The sequence below is a fragment of the Bos javanicus genome, chromosome 6 (assembly GCF_032452875.1).
Source record: "Bos javanicus breed banteng chromosome 6, ARS-OSU_banteng_1.0, whole genome shotgun sequence".
Taxonomy (NCBI): Eukaryota; Metazoa; Chordata; class Mammalia; order Artiodactyla; family Bovidae; genus Bos; species Bos javanicus.
The window spans coordinates 16761009-16785974 of NC_083873.1; the positions used below are offsets into that span (position 1 = coordinate 16761009).

The 24966-nt window shown below is 39.0% G+C and overlaps 1 protein-coding gene across 1 annotated transcript in view; it reads left to right on the forward strand.

Annotated features, from left to right (window-relative positions):
* The window catches only part of COL25A1 (collagen type XXV alpha 1 chain), a 509464-nt gene that overhangs the window by 386649 nt on the left and 97849 nt on the right, over nucleotides 1–24966 (forward strand). Inside the window, exons 11-12 of the mRNA XM_061419417.1 lie at nucleotides 6220–6246; nucleotides 8675–8719. Of these exons, the coding sequence (XP_061275401.1) occupies nucleotides 6220–6246; nucleotides 8675–8719 (72 nt within the window). The remainder of the gene's footprint in view (nucleotides 1–6219; nucleotides 6247–8674; nucleotides 8720–24966) is intronic.

A 24966-nucleotide genomic window follows, 5' to 3' on the forward strand; every position in this document is an offset into this window, starting at 1 on the left:
AAATTCATTCTCTAAGTTGTGTTGTCATTCTTATCTTGAGACACTATTTTCTAAGATATTAGGGGAAACTTGATTTACTCCATGTATTTATTATTCATTCCTATAATTTTTATCAACCTCAGTTCACTTCAGTTGCTCAGTTATGTCTGATTCTTTGCAACCCCATGGACTGAAGCACTCCAGGCTTCCCTGTCCATCACCAACTCCCAGAGCTTGCTCAAACTCATGTCCATCGAGTTGGTGATGCCATCAAACCATCTCATCCTCTGTCACCCCCTTCTCCTCTTGCCTTCAATCTTTTCCAGCATCAGGGTCTTTTCCAATGAGTCAATTCTTTGCATCACGTGGCCAAAGTAGTGGAGCTTCAGCTTCAGCATCCATCCTTCCAATGAATATTCAGGACTGATTTCCTTTAGGGTTGATTGGTTTGATCTCCTTGCAGTCCAAGGGACTCTCAAGAGTCTTCTCCAACACCACAGTTCAAAAGCATCAATTCTTTGGCATTCAGCTTTCTTTATGGTCCAACTCTCACACATACATGACTACTGAAAAAAATAGCATTGACTAGATGGACCTTTGTTGGCAAAGTAATGTCTCTGCTTTCTAATATGCTGTTCAGGTTGGTCATAGCTTTTCTTCCAAGGAGCAAGCATCTTTTAATTTCATGGCTGCAGTCACCATTTGCAGAGATTTTGGAGCCCAAGAAAATAAAGTCTTCACTGTTTCCATTATTTCTCCATCTATTTGCCAAGAAGTAATGAGTAAGCACCATTTTGCTGACAATCTGTAGTCCGTACACATGTGAGCTGCCTTCCCTCTCCACAGCCCTGCCTTCTACCACCCACCTATTGCCTCCTTGCTGTTATTTGAACACCCTGAGCATGTGCCCACCTCTTGACCTTCATACTTCTTCTTCCCTTGCCTGGAATATCCTTGCTCCTTCTACATGCATGACTGACTTGATGGCCTCTTCTAGAGTTCTATCCAAGTGTCACTTTATCCCTAGGCCTTCACCAAATCCCCAATTTAAAATGCCACCACATACACTTCTCCCAGTTCCAAACCCCCTATCTGCTTTAACACTTACCCCCTGACACAATTTTATATTTTACTTATTTTGTTTATTCATTTATTTATTTATTTGCTATCTTTCTCCATTAACTAGACTATGAAGTCCAGGAAGGCTTGCATTGTCATTTATTTTGTTCACTACTATATCCCCAGTGCCTAGAACATTGCCTGACACTTAATGGGTATTTAAATAACTGCTAAGTGGATGAATTCATGAATGAACCCAAAAGAACTGAGCATTTACTATGCCAACTATTGTGCATGATAAGAGAAGTTTAGAGTGAAGAAAGAAGTAACCCAACAATCACAACTCTGTTGGTAAATTCTGGGAAGAAGTGCAGTCATAAGGGTACTTTGGAAAACAAAAGAAGGAGACCTAGCCTGAGAGGGATGGCCCTGAGCTCTGAATTATGTAATGGGTGGAGGAGGGAAGACCAGAGAGAAAAAGGCCATTAAGGGAACAGACAGCCAGATGATGCAGAGGTGTAGAGGTGAGAAAGCATGGCTTTTTCAACTGAGGAAAGGTATGAACCTGAAAGCATTTTAAGAAAGGTCCTTAGGCATCACTATGCAGAAAGGGTTGAAGAAGACTGAAAACACGGTGGCTTTTAGCTGGGTGTGACATTCGCTTAGGTGAGAGAGATGGGGGTTGAACAAGACCAGAGCAATGCTGCTGAAGAAGAGGGTGAACTGGAGGTTGTTCTCGAGTTAAGTATCTGGAGGAGTAAAAGATCACCCTCAAGCCCGAGTAATCCACCATTTGGTAAAGACAATCGCTAAATGGGAACTACAATATTCCTTTAACTTACTTGGTTGCCACTTTTATACATAATATTTTATATAATCTTTAAAAATGGAATCTAGTGGGGCAGGAACAGGAATGAGAATCAGTGCACTGTATAATTTCTTGCTTGTTTATAACTTTTTGCTTAACTTGTCATCACTCTCTATAGTCTTTTCTGAAGGAACATGAAAACTCAGGTGCCAACATTTATATGCAGATGAGTGATGCTATTACTCCACGCTTAGAAGTTTTCAATGGCTCGTTTGATCCTTATGAATTGTTATGTTCACTATGCAAGATCCTTTAATGAAAAAAGCTCATACATTCTGACCAAGAGCTTATGTCAGAGTGAGTATATTTTAAGATATAGTTTAACACTTCTAGAATTGAACTTAAATATAATTTATCATATTGAGATTCTGAATGTTACACAATTTTCAATCTGTAGATAAGGATAAAGAAATGATAACAGAAAATAAAAGAGACTAGATAACAGAAAATAAAAGAGTCTACAAAGTAAATGCAAACATACAAGTGCCCGCCAAGAAAATACTTAAGAAAGGAATAATTCATTGATTGATAAGAATGAACTAAAAAGATTGACTCAGTTTTGAAAACTATTTGATTCAAACTTTTAAGACATGGGGTAACAATAATGGATTTATTTTAGAAAACTTAGAACATGAGAACAATTTTAATTTTAGGAATAATAGGAAATACTAGCTTGACTGGTGAATAACGAATTTATGAGTCTTCATCCAAATCATTATTCGGACTAAGAATATAAGCAAGTTTATGAAAGATGAGATAAGTCAGTCAGTGGTTCTATGGCATTTGCTCACTGTTTTATAAATTTGTATTTATACTAGAGGCCACAAAACTACTCAGATGTGGACATCTTAACCAACTGGTAGCAGCATACCCTAACTTCAAAATCAATTTTTGGTCAGTGAAGCTTTCATTGATTGGTCCTTGGAAGGAAAGTTATGACCAACCTAGATAGCATATTCAAAAGCAGAGACATTACTTTGCCAACAAAGGTCCATCTAGTCAAGGCTATGATTTTTCCAGTGGTCATGTATGGATGTGAGAGTTGGACTGTGAAGAAAGCTGAGCGCTGAAGAATTGATGCTTTTGAACTGTGGTGTTGGAGAAGCCTCTTGAGAGTCCCTTGGACTGCAAGGAGATCCAACCAGTCCATTCTAAAGGAGATCAGTCCTGGGTGTTCATTGGAAGGACTGATGCTAAAGCTGAAACTCCAATACTTTGGCCACCTCATGAGAAGAGTTGACTCATTGGAAAAGACCCTGATGCTGGGAGGGGTTGGGGGCAGGAGAAGGGGACAGCAGAGGATGAGATGGCTAGATGGCATCACCGACTCAATGGACATAAGTTTAAGTGAACTCCAGGAGTTGCTGATGGACAGGGAGGCCTGGCATGCTGCGATTCATGGGGTCGCAAAGAGTTGGACACAACTGAGCAACTGAACTGAACTGAACTGAAGTTTAAATTTAATAACCACAATGCCACAGATATATAATGGGATTATTAGTGCATATTCAAAAAATATATACATAAGCAAAATACTGATCAAAATAGCTATCTGTCTGTGTGTGTGTGTGTGTGTCTGTACTCACTTGAACGCATGTCTGCGTCTTATATTCAACACTGCTTTTTCCTAGTTCCCTTCTAATGATAAATGACACTATCTTTGGCTTGCAACCATTTTTCCTGCCAGCACGATCACAGGAGTATATGCATACTTTTGGTAGCTGAGGATATATCCTTGGCAACATTGTCATGAAAATACAAGATATGTATTCACAATTCAAAATTAACGCTACATCTTAAAACTTCTTTTACTTTAGGAGTTTAGCAAAAATAGCAGTAGTTTTCTAACAGTGAGAAAATATGATTTTTATAACCTCCTTTGATTTTTATTACGTATTGTATTAAAATATGCAACTAATAAGATTTCACAGATTTCAGAGCTGTGAGCAGTTTTTCTAAATCTCTGACTTACTGTGATCATGCAACAAAGACAAAATTAGAAAATACCAGATATGTTCATCTCTAGTTAAAACATCTGATTTAAAATTTGCTCTTATTTTCATCTGAAAATTTCCCTTCTAGGGTTATATGTCAATGTACAAAATGTCCAATTTAATGAACAGTATTCTTTCAAGTGGCAGTTAGGTTTAAAATGGGAAACAAACCTTTTTGAATTGAACATATACATTCTCAGTCTAAACATTGAATTAATGTACTTTTTGTTATATGATTTCCTTTTCAACATCAACATTTTAAAAAGTTAAATACTCTGGAGACACTTGGAAAAATGGAATCCTACCTAGACAATGATGAAAGCCAAGTCTTTTCTTCACTCTCAGATCTCCTATCACTGCAGCTTCGAGATTCTGCCTTTACTTAGCATTAACATTCACTTCCCAAACAATTTACCCAAGTGAGGAAATGATTACACATGTTTATGTGCTAAGCGGAAGGAACCCGTGCAGAGCAGGAAGCTCTGATATGGTTACAGAGATAATTGATTGAGAAAGATCCCTGAGGATGGAGGCAAGGATGGATCCCAGAGTCTATGGGTGCCTCTGCCGTGTGGGAGGAGGGCATCTTCCCCCTCTGATATAGGAAGGAGAGCCACGTGGGTTTGAGTTGATGAGAGACATGATGCTGGGAAATTTATTCCTAGAGACTCTGTTTTCTCTGCAAAATCTAAAACAGAGATTTTTAAATTGAAGGAGTAAGATAAGTGAAGAGACAGTCAGACCATGCAGATATATGAGATAACAAGTTCATTAAGAAAATGGTTGGTTGAGTAAATCAAAAAGGAATATATATGGCAAAACATTAATGGTTACATGTAAGTGTAACATATAAATGATAAATACATAAGTGTAGATTATATTACTCTTCCTACCCTTTATCATGCTTTTAACTTTTTGTAATAAAAAGGAAAAAGAAAAAAAATTCACTTTCTTTCAGTTCCTAGGCTTGTAGGCCAGTATTTTTTCATATGTCTGAACATTCTATCTCCTTACCCCTATTGTCACTGAGTCAATAAAGCTACAGCCTACATTTTTTTTAAAAAAGGAATATATAAAGGTGATATTGCACAGTGCACTTTCAAAAACCTAACGCTGATTATATGAGGAAATTGTTAGTCTTCCTGATGATTGCAAAATAATTTACAAGGAACAGATTCTCTGAATGTTCTTAAACAGTGTATTTTTAATTAAAAAATTATGCATGACCAATTCTTCCTCTAATTACCATTCTCTTGCTTTATTTTATGTTAGAGTCCAATGTAAGATGCTGATTATCTGAAATGTCACACATTGAAAATAAGTTAGCCATTAAGTGTAAAATACACTGCAGTTAAAAGCATTTTTGAATTGGGAAAAAAGTGCTTAATATTTTTATTTAAAAATAGACCTCAGTAATCAGAATTATAGCTCTATTTGTGCTCTTTTCTACCATCTCAAAGAATGCCTTGCTCTAAATAAAGCCCACAGATCCCCAACATTGACTTGGCGGTCAAAGAACTCTAAATCTCAGAACTGCCACATTTCCATTTTAAATGTAAATATTCCCATTCATCGTCCTAAATATTATATTTCTTCTCCCCCGTCCCTCCACCCCAGTGTCATAGTCTATGCAACAGCTGACAGCATCTTCTGTTCCCTTTTTTGGTGCACACTAGTTACCACAATTGACTTTGGCATCCCCTAGTTTGGAAACACGTTTTTGTGCAGGCCGATGGGCCACATTTCATAAGAGGAAGAATAGAACAAAACATGTTTCTTCATAATGCCATTCAATGATTTCCTTTGCAAATCTGCTTCCTGAAGTTTTGCAGATGCAGAAGTCATAGAACAAGTCAGTGGGCTGGGAACTGCATTGCATTTTAAGTGTTTCTAGAAGCAACATCTCCAGCCTTTTAAATGCGACTGAAGTGATAGATTTGCAGGTGTTTGAAGAAACAGATGCGCTGGAAGGGCAAAGGTTATTTTTTTGATTAATTTATAGTTGATTTACAATATTGTGATTCTTTTTTTAAAAGCAAAAATCGGGATCCTACTGCATAACATTCTTCAAAAGAAAACAAGAGAGAGAAAATAAAATTAAAAAAAAAGAAAAAAAATAGAAAAGAAAAAAAAAGAGAGAACAAGAGAGAAGAAAAGACCCATTGTGTGCTTCCAACCGAAAACTCTCGTTTTCCTTGATGTACACAACATCAGCATATTTCAGCAAAGAGAACCTTACAGAATAGGACAACTTTAATCGATCATTTAAGTTTAAAATGGTTACAATATTTTGTTAATTGAATTATTTTTCTTTTTTAGGGTCCTCTGGGACCTCCAGGACAAAAGGTAGAGTATAAACAATACTGTGAAAGTAATTATATCCCCATCGCCTGATGACTGGCCTGAGAAGGGAATGGAATTAGCTACTGTGAGCCATACCAAAGCAGTCTGGTTTGTGCATTCTGCTTTCTAAAAATACAATCATATAATGTGAGCCATTAGATTTCTAATTGACTCCATTATAGAAAGTCCAATAAATCCAGAGCAGACTTTTTTTAAGCTGTCTGCCAAATGTGTAGGTTATTGAGTTTTTTAATTCCAATACTAGTAAAATATTGTGACAAAACTTAGAAATCTGAAGGGTCATAAGACATAGCAAATTAAATGCATGGTCTTGCACAAATATATGATTGTCAAAGGACCATTAAACAGACTAGAACAAAGAATGTATTTGTTGCTTGGTGGCTATATTCAAGTGGCCCACTAGTATCTCCCTTTGCTGAAGCAACCCAAAAAATGGCTTCCCGATTGTTATTTCAACATTATCCAGAGCCTTCAGACTTGACCCTTTACATTCTGGAGAAGAGAGTCTAACACTTCTAAAATTAAATCAATTCTACAGTAGTAAATGCATCAATAGCAGGTAGATGGCCCTTTGTGAACAAAACATCACTAAACCCCCACTCCCCATCCACCTCCCACCCTACAAGGAGGACATAAAAGGATATTTAACCTGCAGATAACCAAAATAATAATAATAATAATTGTATTACAACAGGTGGAAAAGTGATTATTCTTTATCTTTGGAATCCATCAAAGATAGAGACGTTTATCCCCCAAGCTTGGGCATGTGGCATCTGTTGAAACATGATCCCACGAACCAAGTAAAAGCCAGTGTGTAGTGAGACAACTTGTGTACAGGAACACTTTGTCCTTTGCAATAATGTCTCTATTAAGTATGGTGTGAAATTGTAAAGCTACCCTAATCCACATGCTACCAGGATAAAATTACTGCCTCAGGCTTTGGGAAGTCCTTTAATGACCCACTCAATATAATCACCAAGAAAGCACTAAGGAGCTTGCCATCTCAATTTTTTTTTTTGCATGAAATGACTGTATTTTTAATAGACTTTATTTTTTAGAGAAGTTTTGGATTTCTAATTACTATTTTAATCTTTTCCATTATTCTTAAAAAAAATTTAATATCACACACCTACTAAGAAAAATCTGTTTTATAGTGCTAAACAAAAAATAAGCACCTTCTATTTAAAAAATGATTTCTCCAGAGCCTCAAAGGAAGATGTGTGGAGGAAAATGACATCACTATTTGAAAACATTTGTTAATGTTTCTGTATCTAGTTAAATGTAAGATTTTCTCAGGTAGTAACTACTTTTCATTTCTATTCTAATCACCCCAGTGCTCATGTGTGCACACATCCAAGTGCTTGTGCATACACACGGACAACATAATATTATAATATTCAGCGTATAGGACTAGTATTGTTCCTAGTCTATGCTCACCATTTGCGACATCCTGTCTAGTCTACTTTGGAAGATATATTCACCCTCACATGGTTTAAACATACTCCCTGAGTCTCGGGGAAATGCTTCAAATACAACAAATTTCACTTTACAACATGGGTCCCTTATAGTGGTTGTTGTTTTCATTACCTTTTATTTTATGGTATTTAATTTCATGAAATTCAAGAGTTACTGGAACAGCTAAGCTTTTTTGAGATGAAACTAAGCCTATTTAATTCTCAAAAGCACCCAAATTTGGAGCCATGAGGCCTTCTGATAGCTTTGCTGCTGCTGCTGCTAAGTCGCTTGTTGTGTCCGACTCTGTGCGACCCCATAGACAGCAGCCCACCAGGCTCCCCCGTCCCTGGGATTCTCCAGGCAAGAACACTGGAGTGGGTTGCCATTTCCGTCTCCAATGCATGAAGGTGAAAAGTGAAAGTGAAGTCAAAAGCTCAGTCGTGTCCGACTCCTAGCAACCCCATGGACTGCAGCCCACCAGGCCCCTCCGTCCATGGGGTTTTCCAGGCAAGAGTACTGGAGTGGGGTGCCATTGCCTTCTCCGTCTGATAGCTTTGGATCTCAATTTATGATGTGAAATGCTTTAAAATCATATTAGGGTTAAGTAGATATTTACAAACATGGTGAGATTTAACTTCATGGCTTCTAGAAAAGCTTGATGATTCTGTTTACATTATTGTGTGTTAGTTCAGTCACTCAGTCGTGTCCGACTCTTTGCGACCCCATGAATCCCAGCACACCAGGCCTCCCTGTCCATCACCATCTCCTGGAATTCACTCAAACTCACGTTCATATTGTGTGTTAGAACACAGTGGATAAGATCTGTAAAACATACCCTCTTGGATGTGTTTTGGTAAGATAAAGTGATAGCTGACATAATTAATATGACATAAATTTAGAATTCAACTATTTTGTGCTTATGATATCAACTTATTTTAATCATATGTCTCCTTAGGGTTCTGTTGGAGTGCCTGGAATTCCAGGGATGAATGGACAAAAGGTGAGTTCCATAGAATATACTACTTTTGGTCATTTGAGGAGGATTAAAATCACAAAGTTGTTCTAATCAGTAATGTTGGTAATAAGTTTATATGCATATAAAAATATTATATATACTTTTGAAATATAGAAAAATTGTGTTGCAAATGATCGAATTAGTTTAATTTTTAAACAAATGCATTGAATAGCCAAAAACTCTTAGACAATTTTTCATTTTATTTGATATATATGAGATACAGTGGTATCTTTCTCATAAATATATTTGGAGTAGGAAAAATATGGTATTTAACATTGATTGTGATAAAGTGCACTCTGGTTTATTCTTGTTATTGCAGACTAATATGTATTATTTCTTGCATTAACAAAAGTTATTCCTACAGAGAGATGCTATTGGAATTGTGAATTCAGAAGCTTTTTTTACAGCTAAGCAAAATTAAGAATTAAATAGATTTGCTAAACTCTGATAGCATGCTTTTATTGTACTATTAATAATGAAGGGGGAAAAAAAGTTAAAAAAACAAAAAAAACCCCACAGCTCTACAAAGACATATCTGTGTGCCTGTGTGCATTTTTTCCTGCAACATATTTGCCAGTGGGACAAAACAGTTACCAAAGTCACTGCAGGCCAGTCTGCCAGGGGCCGGGGAGCTGAGCCAGGGACTTTCCTGTCTCCCTCAGAGCTTCTGGGCTGGCCCTTTGAGATCCTGTGACCCAGCTTCTGTTCCCAGAGGACTTGAAATCCAGGCATTCTGAATTGAAATCATAAAGGGCCCAGCCCTTATAGACAGAATAGACCTCCTCTTGACCTCTTCTAGCTCATCCATCTTTTTTCTCCAATGAGACATAGACAATGGTAATTTAAAACCTACAGAGTGACTAAAAACATGGATCTGCAGCTCAGAGAATGTAAATTTTGACAAAGTCCTTGAATTCTCTGGCCTGAATTTCTTCATCTTTAAAAAGGAGACTAGCAATTCCTACCTCATAAGGTTACTGTGAGGATTAAATGAGGAAATAGGCATAAAGCCCTTATATCCATGTCTGATATTGCTATTAAACTTTTTTTTCAGCTCATTTTAGTGAAATCCTGGATATTTGATTGACCTCTGTTGTAAGAGACTCTCTATTTCCAGAATTCCTTGATTCCCAAGTAAAATTAGTGTTCTTAACCAAATCTTACGGCAGCCTGTGGTCCATAAATCAAACACTGGGCACTAATCAGTAGTTCAATGCCCGTGTCACTGCCGTTCTCCACTCAGTAAAATGCATACCTGTTTGCTTCCCAGATCCTGATAAAGACAGAGGATTACTATTCCATTTAGAATATTGTAGATCATGGAGGGAAACATAGATAAAAATTTGAAAGCATATTCATTCTATGATGAATTTGAAAATTACATAAGAGGATAATATTTAGAAAGGACAAAATATAATGTAAATGTTGTTTATAATATTTGTACACGTAAGGTTAATGTTTTGCTTTTACTTCTTTGTTTCATCTTTGAGATAATCATGAAAATTTATAGAAAACTTTACCCTGAAACAAAACAAGTCCGCAAGTTTAAAACTGTCACATATATGCTTATGAAGACTATGTGTTCTTTCTTTTTTCAAAGGAAGTATGCAATTTCCTTAGCAAGAGAAAGGAATGTGACATTTTCTTGTCCTAGTCACCAAGTTTAAATTATATTTCAAGGAAATAGTTAATATTTGCAGCTTTATGTCTTGTTATACATCTTTGTGGCATTTTTAAGGGTTTTCTGTAAAATCTAGGGAAGCTAAATGATTTCATACTTTTATGAAGATATCAGCAAAATGTAGTTCAAGATTTGTTTTTAATTCATATAACTTAATTAAAACTTTGTTTATAGAATTTCTTTTAATGATAGCCATTATCTAACACCTATAATATTTGCTATATCATCTTAGGACAATAAAGTACAAAAAAACCGAAGTCCACATCACTGAAGTAGCAGGTCATTTAGACAGTAAAAACAAAGTTGAAAATAGAGTAATATCGATAATTTACACTTAGAGCTATGAACTTTGCCTTGGTTCTCTAAAATTTATTTCTCTAGAAAGAGAGCCTAGAATCACATTAATAATTTTTTAAGCACCTTGATGTTCTTAAACTGTCTAGAGAAAATATCTTCTTTGCATGATACAATTTCATTTTTTTCCAGAGAGGAACTTTTGATGCTTAGATCATTTTCAAGTACTGGTTAAGGAAGGATGTTATTTCTAAGCTATCAGAAACATGGCAAATAACTAGAAAATGTTTAGAAACTTCTCTATTATAAGAGAGAAAGAAAATGACTGTATTAAGCAAATATTTTACTTGTCTTCCACTAAAATATTTTCCATCCATTCAGATTGAGGTGATTGACTTTGGCCAGTCACTTGATGGTGATTTTTTTTTTTTTTTTACATTACTTTCCTTTCAGTTTTGGTCAACTTGATTGTTAATCTGAATATTTCTTATTTTTGTAATGGTCCTCCAATTCTTCAGATCGTATTAGGAAAACAGACTTACAGAAGCAGTAACATGGCATTAAACTCCAATCTAGCCCCTTCTAGCAGCAGCAGCAGCAGCCTTATAATCTATCAAGGGTTACTAAACACTCTTCTGTAAAAAGCGGGAGACAGTGTAGTGTGTGGTCTCTGCAGTCTGCGAGAGGAAGCTTCAAGTCTTTGTCCTCCTCTGTGTGAGTTACTTAATGTTTCTAAGGCTCCAGTATAAAATATTAATATAGACTTTGCAATATTAATGAGATAATATGTCTAAAGTGAACATAATGTAATAGGTACTCAATAAATATTATCAACTATCTGTAGTACTCATGGTATAACACTTCAAGAATTGCAACAAATGAGCCCTAGGCTTACCCTCTAACAGGACGAGAAGCCAGGAAGAAAATGAAGGTGTAAACTCACACGAGAAGGTAAAATATTTCTGCGCTACCTGCTATGTCTCCAGTCACAATGCACCCCATTCCCAGTAGTAGGAATACAAGTACCTTAGAAAAGAGAAAGACATTTCTCACACCTCTTTGAAACCTCACTCACCCGTGTGGGGTCTTGGAGGAGCACTGTCTGGGGTCAGACACTCTGTGCTCTTACAGCTCATGTGCAGCCTTTGAAACTTCTTCCTGTATGGGCTCAAGGTGGCTTCATTGTAGAGTGAGGGAAGGGGCTGTTCTAATTTATATCTAAGTCTCTTAGAGATACTGTGCATCCACAAAAAGTCACAGGTGTCTCTTTTCCATTCTCTGTTCCCAATTCTAAAAGCAGTTGTTTCCATAATTGGAACTTGTTTCCAATAGCCAAAGCAATTAGGGAAAACTTAATGCTAGGTCTTACCTAAAAAGAAATAAATGTTGCCTTCTTTGCCTCTGGCTAATTTATTTAGCACAGAAACTTTTGTTAATTCTCACAAATAGATCTCGTTGGTTCAAAGATATTAAAAACATTTTATTTATGCTATTTGATTCATTCCCCCCCCCCTTACATACACACTCAGGCACATAATACATACATGAAGAGATACATATCTGCATGTGTACATGCTCAATCGTACTCAACTCTATGTGACCCCATAGACTATAACCCAACCAGGCTCTCAGCCCATGAGTTTTCCAGGCAAGAATACTGCAGTGGGTTGCCATTTCCTACTCCAGGGGATCTTCCAGACCCAGGGATTGAACCTGCATCTCTTGCATCTCCAGCATTGGCAGACAGATTCTTTACCACTGTGCCACCTGGGAAGCCCATATAACTGAATGTTTGTCAATTAAACTCTGCTTCTCAGATATACTGGAAAGTGGGCTTCAAAATAATTTTGTGATAAAAATATTTTTAGACTAAATAATGCTCAACACAATAAATGGCTGGCTGTAATTTTTTGTATGTATATACATATATATATGTATATCTCAGAACTTTAAACATCTCCACTCTTAACATGTTATTAGAACCCTGAATTTTTCTACTGTTTCCACATTTTTGCATTAGGAATAAATCATCATAATAACAATGTATTTGAATAGCAAGCGGTGCCCAGCACTGTGCAAATGCCATAGGAGAAGAGGGCTAGGGATAATTAGGGGACATTACAGGTCTGCTTTGTGCAACCCTTAGTTCACATCCTTATCTCTGTTACCATAAAATTAACATTAGAGTTTCAGGATTAAGAACAAATTATTTTGTCTAAGCAGGCTAGAATTTTTCTGAGGACCCAGAATCATACGGATTGTTTCCAAAGCAAAAGATAAGTATCGGATGATCTTGTTTCATGTATTTTTCAAATGCTTGCTAGGGTTTATTATATCTAAAACTTCAAATACAATATAAATAAAATATTGATATTAATGTATCATCCATGAATCTATCCCAGATAACTATGTGATTTTTTTAAGTAACATTAAAATTTAATTAGTTTATGGCTATGGTATTTAGAGTTCCTTTTCATCTCTTATCCATGAGTCTCACAGTTTTTCACTGACATTAATCCTCACAGCATACTTCTAATGGCATTTTTATTGTAAGCATATCTAGAGAGCAGATAAATGGAAGCCCTCAGACTTTCAAAGGTCAAGCTGTTTATTCAAGTCTATACAGTAAGCTGTATACAATGAACTCAATACTTTTTTATTCCTGATTCATTTTCTGCAACCACTAAATAAAACTCTTCTCTTTTGCAACCTTGACTTTATCATTAAAATGTCTGAGTTAAATTCCTGAAGGATTTGAATATATTATAGTTCTGTTTATTTCCTGTCTAGTTAGCTTAAATTTACCCAGTGATCTATTACCAAATGTATTTATAACTTTCCAATTTTACACTTTAAGAAAAGATATATAGTGTAAATAAAGTGACTGATTTTTTATTTGAGATTAATTAATAGCTTGGGGAAAGTGTGTTACAGCAGTTTACTACTTTGCTGGTTAAAGTAGAGAATTAAATTATTTTTATTAATTTTTCTATCTTTGAAAGTTGGTAACTGTGTACATTATAGTTCTAATAATACATAATTGTGTTTTCTCTGATAACTATGAAAATAGGATGTTTTCTTTCTTCTTGAAGCAGCATCATTGCTTTCCTATTGTAGGATATTTCTCTTTTTTCTAGTTTTATTGAGATAATGTATACAGCATAAAGGTTTGACTTCCATATATAATGAAATGATTACCACAATAAATTTAGCTAACATCCATCATTTCATGTAGATACAATAAGAAGAAATGGAAAAAAAATGTTTCTCCTTATAGTGAGCACTCAGGATTACTCTCTTAACAACTTTCATATACATCGTACAGCAGTGGTAACTATAGGCATCGTTCTGTGCCTTACATCTCCAGTGTCTTATAAATTGGAAGTTTGTACCTTTGGTGAAGGTCACCTTCCCAGGTGGGTCACCTTCCTTCAATTCTTCCTTCCCCAAAACCTCCAACCCCGACCTCTGAGAACTACAGATCTTATCTCTTTCTATGAGTTTGGTTTTTTTTTTTTTTTTAGATTCCACATAAAGGTAAGATCATAAAGTATTTTAATCTTTCTCTGTCTGACTTATTTTACTTAGCATAATGCCCTCAGGGTTCATCCATGTTGTCACAAATGGCAGGATTTCCTTGTTTATTATGGCTAAATAGTATTGCATTGTGCATACACCGTCACTTCTTTATCCACTCATCGTCGATGGACCCTAGGGCTGTCTCCATGTTTTGGCTACTGTAAATAATTTTGCTGTGAACATGGGATGTAGGTGTCTTTTTAAGTTAGCGTGTTCATTTCCTTTGGATATATTCCCTGAAGTGGAATTCCTAGATCATGTGGTAGTTCTATTTTTAAATTTTTGAGGATCCTCCATCCTGTTTTCCATGGTGGCTATACCAATTTACAGTCTCACCAACAGAGCACAAGATTCCCTTTTCTCCGCATCCTCACCAACGCTTGTTACTTTGTGTCTTTTTTGACGATGGCTGTTCTGACAGGCACCGTGAGATATCTCCTTGTGGTTCTGATTTGTGTTTCCCTGATGGTTAGTGATGTTGAGCATCTTTTCATCTGCCTGTTGGCCATTCATCTACAGGTATTTAATATAGTAAAATCACATCATCTCTGAGTTCTATGCATATACTCAGAGGCAATTTTATATATAAGCTTACTCTTAAAGAAACTTTTCACTTAATTTTACCTATTGAGAGAAACAAAAGATATTTCTGTCCTTTATATAATTAAATTTAAGTTCCTGTAGAAGGGAATAAAAAGTTGGTTGACAGAAGTAATGTAATGCTTCCTGACTTGAAATTTAAAAAACGATGGTAATTTTAAAAAAAATACACTTTCCCTTGACTTCATTTAGGCATGTTGCTATAAATTTTAATACTCGTTACCATCCTACTAAATGAAGATACTGGGAGAGGTAAGAATAAATAATTGAGGAAATGGGATTGGTGGGGAAATCCAATAGGACTGGGTATGAGAGCAAAGAAACCTGATCACAGGATGTTGCAAAACAAAGCAACAAGAAGGCAAATATCTTTGACTGAATTATGACTTCAAGTCCACTTATATTCCATTTTAATTGAAAAGGCACTATATTTTATAGATAGGATCACCAAAATATTATTTACTAAATCAAATTAAACTACATATATAACCTAATGATTTGGGGGGGAAACATCTTACGTTAAATGTATTCGTTGATTATTTGCCAGTTTCTTCAATCTTTCATTCAACAAATCTTTTTTCAGTCCTTACTAGTAAGTGCAAGGCACATCTGAGCACTGACATTAAAGTAGTCTCTGCCCTCATGGAATTTCAGCCAATAGAGGGATAGAGACATGATATGAACAGGTACACTAAAAATCTGTTAAATGGCAATACTGTTAAGCAAGCACTACAGCAGAGAAGCACAGGGCAGCCTGTCCTGGTGCAAAAAGGCAAGGAATGCTTCCCTGAATAGGTGACTTTCAGTCAGTCAGTCAGTTCAGTCGCTCAGTTGTGTCCGACTCTTTGCAACCCCATGAACTGCAGCACGCCAGGCCTCCCTATCCATCACCATCTCCCGGAGTTCACTCAGACTCACGTCGATCGAGTCAGTGATGCCATCCAGCCATCTCATCCTCTGTCGTCCCCTTCTCCTCCTGCCCCCAATCCCTCCCAGCATCAGAGTCTTTTCCAATGAGTCAGCTCTTCGCATGAGGTGGCCAAAGTACTGGAGTTTCAGCTTTAGCATCATTCCTTCCAAAGAACACCCAGGGCTGATCTTCAGAATGGACTGGTTGGATCTCCTTTCGACTTTAGGTGCAGCTTAAATAGTGAACAGCAGTTGGCAAAGGGAAGGGAAAATACCACCACATTGCAGTACTTCCAGATCAAGTTAGACAACCTTGGTCTTAGAATTTTGTTTCTAAAACACCATATTATAAACCACTATAGGACCTAGACTACTCTTTTTTTTTTTTTTTGCAAATTTCTTACCACTAAAATAGTTAGTTGATATAAATCACAAAGCCTGTTCTTTTATCATTAGATCTGATCTCTGAATGACACTGTTGATTTTGAGATTTGCATTAAAAATAAGGCTTCAATGAAATAACTTATTTTGACAATTATAGTGGCTTTACCCAGTTCCCAGGTGGCTCAGTGGTAAAAAATCTGCCTGCCAGTGCAGGAGACATTGAGATGTGAGTTTGTTCCCTGGGTGGGGAAGATCCCTGGAGGAGGAAGTGGCAACCCACTCCACTATTCTTGCCTGGAGAATCCCATGGACAGAGGAGCCTGGTGGGTTATAGTCCATAGGGTTGCAAAGAGTCGGACATGACTGAGCGCACACACGCACACACTCAAACACACGCACCCACACCTGTTCCATACCAGGTGACATTGCCAAGGGGATAGGAACCATTATCCAACTGTGAAACAGCATGTGTATATGTGTGTGTTAGTGGCTCAGCTGTGTCTGACTCTGCAACCACCAGGCTTCTCTGTCCATGGGATTCTCCAGACAAGAATACTAGAGGGGGTTGCTTTTCCTTTCTCCAGGCAATCTTCCTGACCTAGGGCTCGAATCTGGGTCTCCCACATTGCAGGCAGATTCTCTGCCATCTGAGCCACAGAGGAACCATGAAACAGCATCAGTGGGGTTAATTTAGGAGAGATCAAATTTCCTTTTCAACCGGCTGTGTCTTCTCTGCCTAACACAGACAATAGAAGAGAGCAGTGTGTAATATTTACTAACATGTATTCAGCATTGACTGTCAAGCGCTTCCTAAGTTTACCCCACTTATTCCTCACAGCAGTGCTGTGAAGTGGATACTATTATTATCTCCACTGCATTAATGAGGAAACCAAGGCACAGAAAGGATATTTTGCCTATGGTCACCAAGGTGTTTGTAGTAGATTTCAACTTCAAAGTCAGTCAGTCTGCTACAACTGTCAAGAATATGGATTTTAAATTCAGGGAATCCCAGGTCTGTCGTTCAGTATTTGTATGGTCTTAGACAAGTTACTTTCCTTCTCTGAATTTAGTTTCCTCATTTGTCAAATAAGGATTGTCATGTTTACTGCAAAGTTTAATTGGACAAAATAAAGGAAGTAATGAAGGTAACTGTTTAATTTAAAACACTATTAAATAAGGAAACACTATTTTCCACTTTGATTTGGGAGCATTAGGAACTCCATGACTCAGAAACCTCCAGAGTATGTAAATGAATGTTTATAAGAGCCATTGTCTCTTTCTACTATTCTTCACTGATCTTTTTTGAAAACTATGTCCAATTTTTCCCATTAGACATAACCATTTACCATTTCCATGAATAATTAGGCACATATTTTCCCAAGTGAAAAGAGTAATACATCAACTTACTATTAGTAATTGTACTTAGGAAAAAAGAAATTAGCTGGGATTTTGAACTTTAAAAGTGGGTATATTATCAAAGCCATGTTATATTGCAAGTCATAGAATACTTAACAGAGCCAATTTATTAAATAAAGGTATTTATTGGTCTGTAACGTGGAATTCCAGGGCTTCCCTCATAGCTCAGTTGGTAACGAATCCGCCTGAAATGCAGGAGACCCCGGTTCGATTCCTGGGTCAGGAAGATCCCCTGGAGAAGGAAAAGGCTACCCACTCCAGTATTCTGGCCTGGAGAATTCTATGGACTGTATAGTCCATGGGGTCACAAAGAGTCAGACACGACTGAGTGACGTTCAGTTCACAACGTGGAAATCCAGCACTAACACAGCCTGCAGCCTTGACACCTAAGCTTCGTCACTAAGAACCCATTTCTTCCATTTCATCGTCTGTCTTTCATGTTGCTGCCGTCAGCCTAATTCCCTCTCTCCTGGTTCTAAGGTAGCTGCTGATCATGCCTGGGGCTTCATTCTTTCCTATCTACATCCAGAGTGAGTGTCTTTCCCCAAACATCCAACACCGCTTTTGAGTTTCCTTGTTATTGGATACACATAGGTCCCCTCCTCCTCATTTCCCAGCAAGGGGAATGCCAGATGCTAATTAGCTATTACCACTGTGGTTCCTTTTCTAGCAACCCCAGTCATGTGGAAAGTTGCAGTAAACACTAATTATCTAATTTAGGAGAGATTCGTGTAAGACACTGGAGCTGAGCAAGTGTGTTGTTTCTGACTTATCCCAGTCCTAACAAACTCCTCTGCATCACGTACCCCCTTCATCCATTTTGATATTTTGTCTTCCTGAAACATAAGCCTTTGTTCTTAATCTGTTTTTCTCCATAAGAGTGCTCATACAGAATAATTTCTCTGATACACAGAAAAGAGAAGCCCACCCCACACTGTGACATCATGCTCCCTGGCTGGGTTTTGGCAACTTTCACACCTTTTATAAGTTATTTAAGAGGGAATACTAGACAGTGTTTTCCTTAGACCCAGGCAGTGCTCCTCTGCTCCTCTTTGTCCCTCTAATGGTGTGTCCCCCACCCCAGAGTGAGGAGTCCACAGGGCCTAGGAGATAAGCCATCTCAGAGCTCAGCTCCCCACTTGGAGATCACAGCCCAGGTACCCAGGACCCAAGAATTCCTGCCCTAGCTGTGCTGAGTCTGCTTCCATCGTCTGTAGTGGCCTCTTCCTCGGATCCATTTTCCCAAGGGTGAACCACCAGCTGGCATGTGCACCCATTTACTTGTGAGTGGCCTGGAGCAGCTAAGGGTAGGGAGCTGTGGGCAGAGCTTGCAGGCTGTGGTGTCCACATGCGACTCCCAAGGCCCTTCCTGAAGAATAAGAGAACTGGAAGAGACGGAAGGGAGACATTAGCAGGCGGGATTGGGATGGGGGGCGTCATCTGTGTGTACTTCTCCCTAGACCTTTTAGGGGTGTGCTCAAGGCAGATCATTCTTCTCATTTGTGTAAATTTCACCCAAATAAACTCAACTTAACTGTTTTCTGTGACCCCTAAATTCTTAGCTGTATCTTTGCATTTGAATTTCTTTGTTCAAATTATATTTTGTACATTTCTGTCTGCATTAGCAGTGCAAAAACTCAATTAAAAAGTGTTAACCACAAACTTACTTCTGAAATAGTCCTTGCTGCTGCTGCTAAGTCGCTTCAGTCGTGTCCGACTCTGTGCGACCCCATAGACCCTGTGCGACCCCTGCTAATGTCTCCCTCCCGGATCACTTCCAGTTCTCTTATTCTTCAGGAAGGGCCTTGGGAGTCGTGTGTGGACACCTCTGTGCAGCCCACCAGGCTTCCCCGTCCCTGGGATTCTCCAGGCAAGAACACTGGAGTGGGTTGCCATTTCCTTCTCCAATGCATGAAAGTGAAAAGTGAAAGTGAAGTCGCTCAGTCGTGTCTTGACTCTATCGACCCCATGGACTGCAGCCCACCAGGCTCCTCTGCCCATGGGATTTTCTAGGCAAAAGTACTGGAGTGGGGTGCCACTGCCTTCTCCTTACTGTAGTATTATTGACAATAAGACAACTATCAAGTTTTCTTATTTACATTTTTAGATATTTGTACTTTTTTAAAAGTATAATGAATGTTTGGTTATTAGGTTTAGCTTAAGTATTATGTTAAGCAGTTAAACCCATTTCAATAGATTATCTGAAATAAGATATTTTCATTGTTTCTGACTGATAGAACCATCTACTTTTCTACTGTTATTCATATTACCAAGGAGGACAAAGAGATTTTCATTTTAGGGAGGGAGTTTGCTGATTGGATAAATAAGACAGCACTCCCCTACAGGGATGTCAGTTCTCTGATGTACGACCAAACCCAACTGGTCAGAGTTTTCTGTTTCTCTTCCATGAGTAACAAAGCCTCTGCCTCCAGGAAACAAACAAAAGAAGCACTAGGCACTGAGTATGCAAGTAGGAGCTACAAACTACTGAATTGCTCCACATTAGTACTCTTGCCTGGAAAATCCCACAGACGGAGGAGCCTGGTGGGCTGCAGTCCATGGGGTTGCCAAGAGTCAGACATGACTGAGCGACTTCACTTTCACTTTTCACTTTCATGCATTGGAGAAGGAAATGGCAACCCACTCCAGTGTTCTTGCCTGGAGAATCCCAGGGACGGGGGAACCTGGTGGGCTGCTGTCTATGGGGTCGCACAGAGTTGGACACAACTGAAGCGACTTAGCAGCAACAGCAGGAGAGGGCGTGAAGCTGAATTCCCAGTGTGGCTGAGGAAAGTGGTAAGAAGGAAGCAGGAAGGTGAGGTGGGAGCGGAAGAGAGGGGAAGGCGGTGAGATTAGCAGTCTGAGTGCTCTGTGATGACACACCTTTCAGGAGCACCAGGTGTTCAACCCTGAGCTCACAAAAGGCCTGAGAAGAGTGAATTTCCTGGATAGCTGGTGAAGAATCACTGGTCTGCAGCAAAACAGAGAAGACATACAGATGCAAGAACTTGAGCACAGGACCCCAGAACAGGTCCTGGGCTTCCATACTGGGTGAAATTGGGACTTGAAGCAAGTTTAATCAGATGTCAGAGGAACACGGAGCCACCACTGACATCTTTAGTCCAACAAAACAACAACTGCTACTAATAAAAGAACAACTAAATCTTAATCCTTTAAACCTGAGAGAGGGTAAGCACCTAATCTGCCCCTGAACACTGAATAGAATAAAAGCTAAACCGCATGGAAGCTCAAGCAATTTACTCTGTGTCCCAGGACCAGAAGTAGAAAACTTAAATTAGATTGGAGGCTTCCTAATAAGCCGCTTTCTTGTTTTATGCAAAAATGAAAGACAAAAGAAACCCAATAAATATGAATGAATTCTTTAGACAAGTTATTCAAATAGAAGGAACACAAATTCCTTAGAACACAAATTCAAATAGAAGGGAATTGGAAGACCTGGGTTCTAATCTCACATCTGCCTCTTTGCAGCATTTTGTTTCTGAAAAAGGTACTTTCCCTCTCTGAGTGTGTTTCTTCATCTATCAAGAACGGCTCGCTTGGCTGCTTTCGACTAAAACATTGCCCCAGGACTTCCCCGGAAGTCCAGTGGTTAAGATTCTGTGCTTCCTCTGCAGGGGGCATGGGTTTGATCCATGGTCAGAGAAATAGGATCCCCCATATAAGATAATAAGAAATAAGATCCCCCATATTATCAATGATAATATTGTTCAAGTTGTCTAAGTCCTATTGATTTTATATTTAACTTGCTCTATTAATTACTGAATGAGGGGTATTGAAAACTCCAACCATAATCATGGATTTGTCTGTTTCTCTTTGCAGTTCTATCAGTTTTTGTTTACATATTTTGAAGCTGTATTATTAGGTACATCAAAATTTAGGATTTCTATGCCCTCTTGATGAATTGACCCCATTGAAATGATCTTCCATATTCCTGGTAATGTTCTTTGCTTTGAAATCTACTTTGTCTGAAATTAATAGGTGGTGCTAGTGGAAAAGAACCCACCTGCCAATGCAGGACACATAAGAGATGTGGGTTCAATCCCCGGGTCGGGAAAATCCCTTGGAGGAAGACATGGCAACCCAATCCAGTATTCATGCCTGGAGAATCCTATGGACAGAGGAGCCTGGAGGGCTACAGTTCATAGGGTTGCAAAGAGTCAGACAAGAATAAAACAACCTAGCATAAACTCAACTAGTGATAATCATCTTACAGGCAAAATTTTTTTTTGTCAGCATTTCTATGTGAGGTCAGCAGTGTTATTATTTCAAAAGTAGACAAGACATTACCCGCCCCTCCCCTCAAAAATACTATGATCATAATGCAAAATTTGATGAGAAGCACTGAGCTTCTCATGATCATAAATGCAAAATTTCTAAGCAAAATGTTAGTAAATCAAATCTGATAATAGTTTTTGATGTGCAGTTGGTTAACTCTGCCAATGTGGACCCCTCAGATACAGAGGACTGACTACGTGGAACTTGAGCATCTCTGGATTTTCGTATCCCTGGGAGTCCTGGAATCAATCCCCTGTGAATACCTAACAACAATTTTATGTAAAAACAGTAGCTTATCATGACCAGATGGCATTTATACCAGGAATTCAGGGTTGGTTTAGTATTTGAGAATCAATCAATGCAATTTTCCACATCAGCAGATTAAAAAAGAAAAACCATATGATCATATCAATTTATGCATAAAAAACATTTGACAGAATGTGCTTCCCTGGTGGCTCAGTTGGTAAAGAAGCCACCTGCAATGCAGGAGACCCGGTTCAATTCCTGGATCAGGAAGATCCCCTGGAGAAGGAAATGGCAACCCACTCCAGTATTCTTGCCTGGAGAATCCCATGGACAGAGGAGCTTGGTGGGCTACAGTCCATGGGGTTCAAAGAGTCAGACAGGACTGAGCAACTAAACCACCACCATGTATGTACATGTTGCCTATTCTGTGAGTGCTTCTGCTTAGGGAAATGCAGATGTTAGAGTGAGTCTGTAAGGTAAATGATGACACACGTAGGTTCTGGAAGGGTCTTGGAGGAACTTGAGATGACATGATAAATACACATCTGGCATTGTCCCAGCTGCTCTTCCCCCTTCACTGAGGCACACAGGGTGAGGGGAGGAGCAGATGGAAGAGGGGCGATAACCGAATAGGTGGAAACGTTTATAATGGCTGGGTCCCCGTACTCACAGGCACAACTGTTGGAGCCTCCCGTCCCCCAGGCAGCCACTCTCCCCCGACAGAGTCCTGGCTCAGTGCTTTCCCTTGGCAGCCGTGGACGTTCTGCTCATTCTCAGCATCCTGCCTCTCAGGGGACTCCTCCCGCCGTTCACTGACCCCAGGCTGTCCCTCTATTTTTCAACTTTATTTTAGACTGACCTGCGGAACGTGGATGTGTAACTGCTGGGTCAGTGTCTCTCCCATCTTCTTTCTGGGTCCCCGTCTCTTTTCCCACCGTTGCCTTTTGCCAAAGCTGAGACAAAGAGCTGTCTCTTGCACCAGAGTTGTTGGTGTTTTCCAGTTTCCCAGCAGAGACTTGCTGACTCTAGCTCTCATCAGGCCTGTACAGGCTTCACATTTCCATATCGACTTAATGTATATTATTTGCATCTCCTGTATTCATTCATTCCTCCAATGTAGATGTACTGAACAATTATTATGCATAAGGTACAGTTCCAAGGCAATGTGGAAAGAGGAGTAAACAAGAGAAACCAAGTTCATATTCTGGTGGTGGAGAGGGGGTGGGCAATCGGGGCACCAGGTAAAATATAAAATGCCTGATCAAATTTGAATTTCAGATAAACAAACAGCCCATCATTTTTCATGTGCTATGTCTATTTGATACTTAGGATACATTTAATTAAAAATTCTTCTCTTTGTTGTTTATCCAAAGTTAACATTTAACTGGGTTTCTTATATTTTTATTTCCCAAATATGGCAATCCTAGTAGGGGAAACAGAAAAGAAAAAAATTTATCTTAGGTGGTAATTAGTGCAGTAGAGGAAGCAAAGTCAGATATAGGTGGACATCGGGAGTGGTGGTAATTAGGGTAGAATTCTGGACAGCCGCTATAATAAGGGAACAGTTGTGCTAAGGATAAGAAGGTGAGACTCAATCCCTGGATATCAGAGGGAAGATGGTCCACAGGAGAGAAGCCCAAATGCAAAGACCCTGGTGGCTCCTGCTTAGTGTCTGAGAACAAAGAGTTCAGTGTGGCTGGAGTGGTAGAAAGGGAGGTCAGACAAACAGCAAAGCCAGATCTTGGCTGGGACCCTCACTCAGTGCGATGGAACAGCCTTGGCGAGAACGAAGGGAAGGAATTTATAAGCTGGCCTTGTTTTTCGGAGACTGTTGGAGGTGGGTGGGTGGCAAGGAGATGGGTTAGGAGATTGCTAGAGTCAGCCTCTAGCCCCACCCTGACTGTGGCTCCCCCAGCCCTTCGGCAGCCTCTGCTTCAGATCTGCCCTCTGCCTTCCACCTTGGCAGAGTCTTGGCAGAACTTGGCAGAGTCTGGTGATGGATTTTAACACCACAGTGGGCCTCTCCATTCTGAAGTCTCGCTGTACGTTGACTTGCTTGAATACTGATGTGCTCATCCTCTGCTTCTAAATGCATTTGTTTATCATGCCTTATAATAATTACAGAATTTTATAGTTTGAATCAATGCTGTTTGATAGAAACATAGAACGAGCTCCAAAAACAAGCCATAAATGTAAATATGAACTTTCTAGTAGCCACATTTTTTAAAGTGTCTGAAAAGAATTTATTTAGAGCATGAGTGACACTTTAAAGTTAGGGGTAGGAGTCTTATTCTTTTTGTTTGTGTGCAGTAAAATGATACATTCTAGAAATTTCAAGGTCAAATATGTTGGTCATTTTCTACCTCCTGTGTTCAGCCGAATTTGTGTTCATCCTCACTTGCATTGAGCTTCCCTGGTGGCTCAGATGGTAAAGCGTCTGCGTGCAATGGGGGAGACCCAGGTTTGATCCCTGTGTTGGGAAGATCTCCTGGAGAAGGAAATGGCAATTACTCCAGTATTCTTGCCTGAAGAATCCCACAGATGGAGGAGTCTGGTAGGCTACAGTCCACGGGGTCGCAAAGAGTCGGAAACGACTGAATGACTTCACTTCACTTGCATTAGGGACTAGTGTGGGAGACTAAACTACGCTGAATTGCTTGCCTGCTTAGTCATGCCCAACTCTTTGCAACTCCATGCCTGCCCAGCTTCCCCTATCCATGGGATTTTTTTCCAGGCAGGAATACTGAAGTGGGTTACCATTTCCTCCCCCAGGCACTCTTTCCAACCCAAGGATCAACCCACATCTCCTGCATCTCTTGCATTGCAG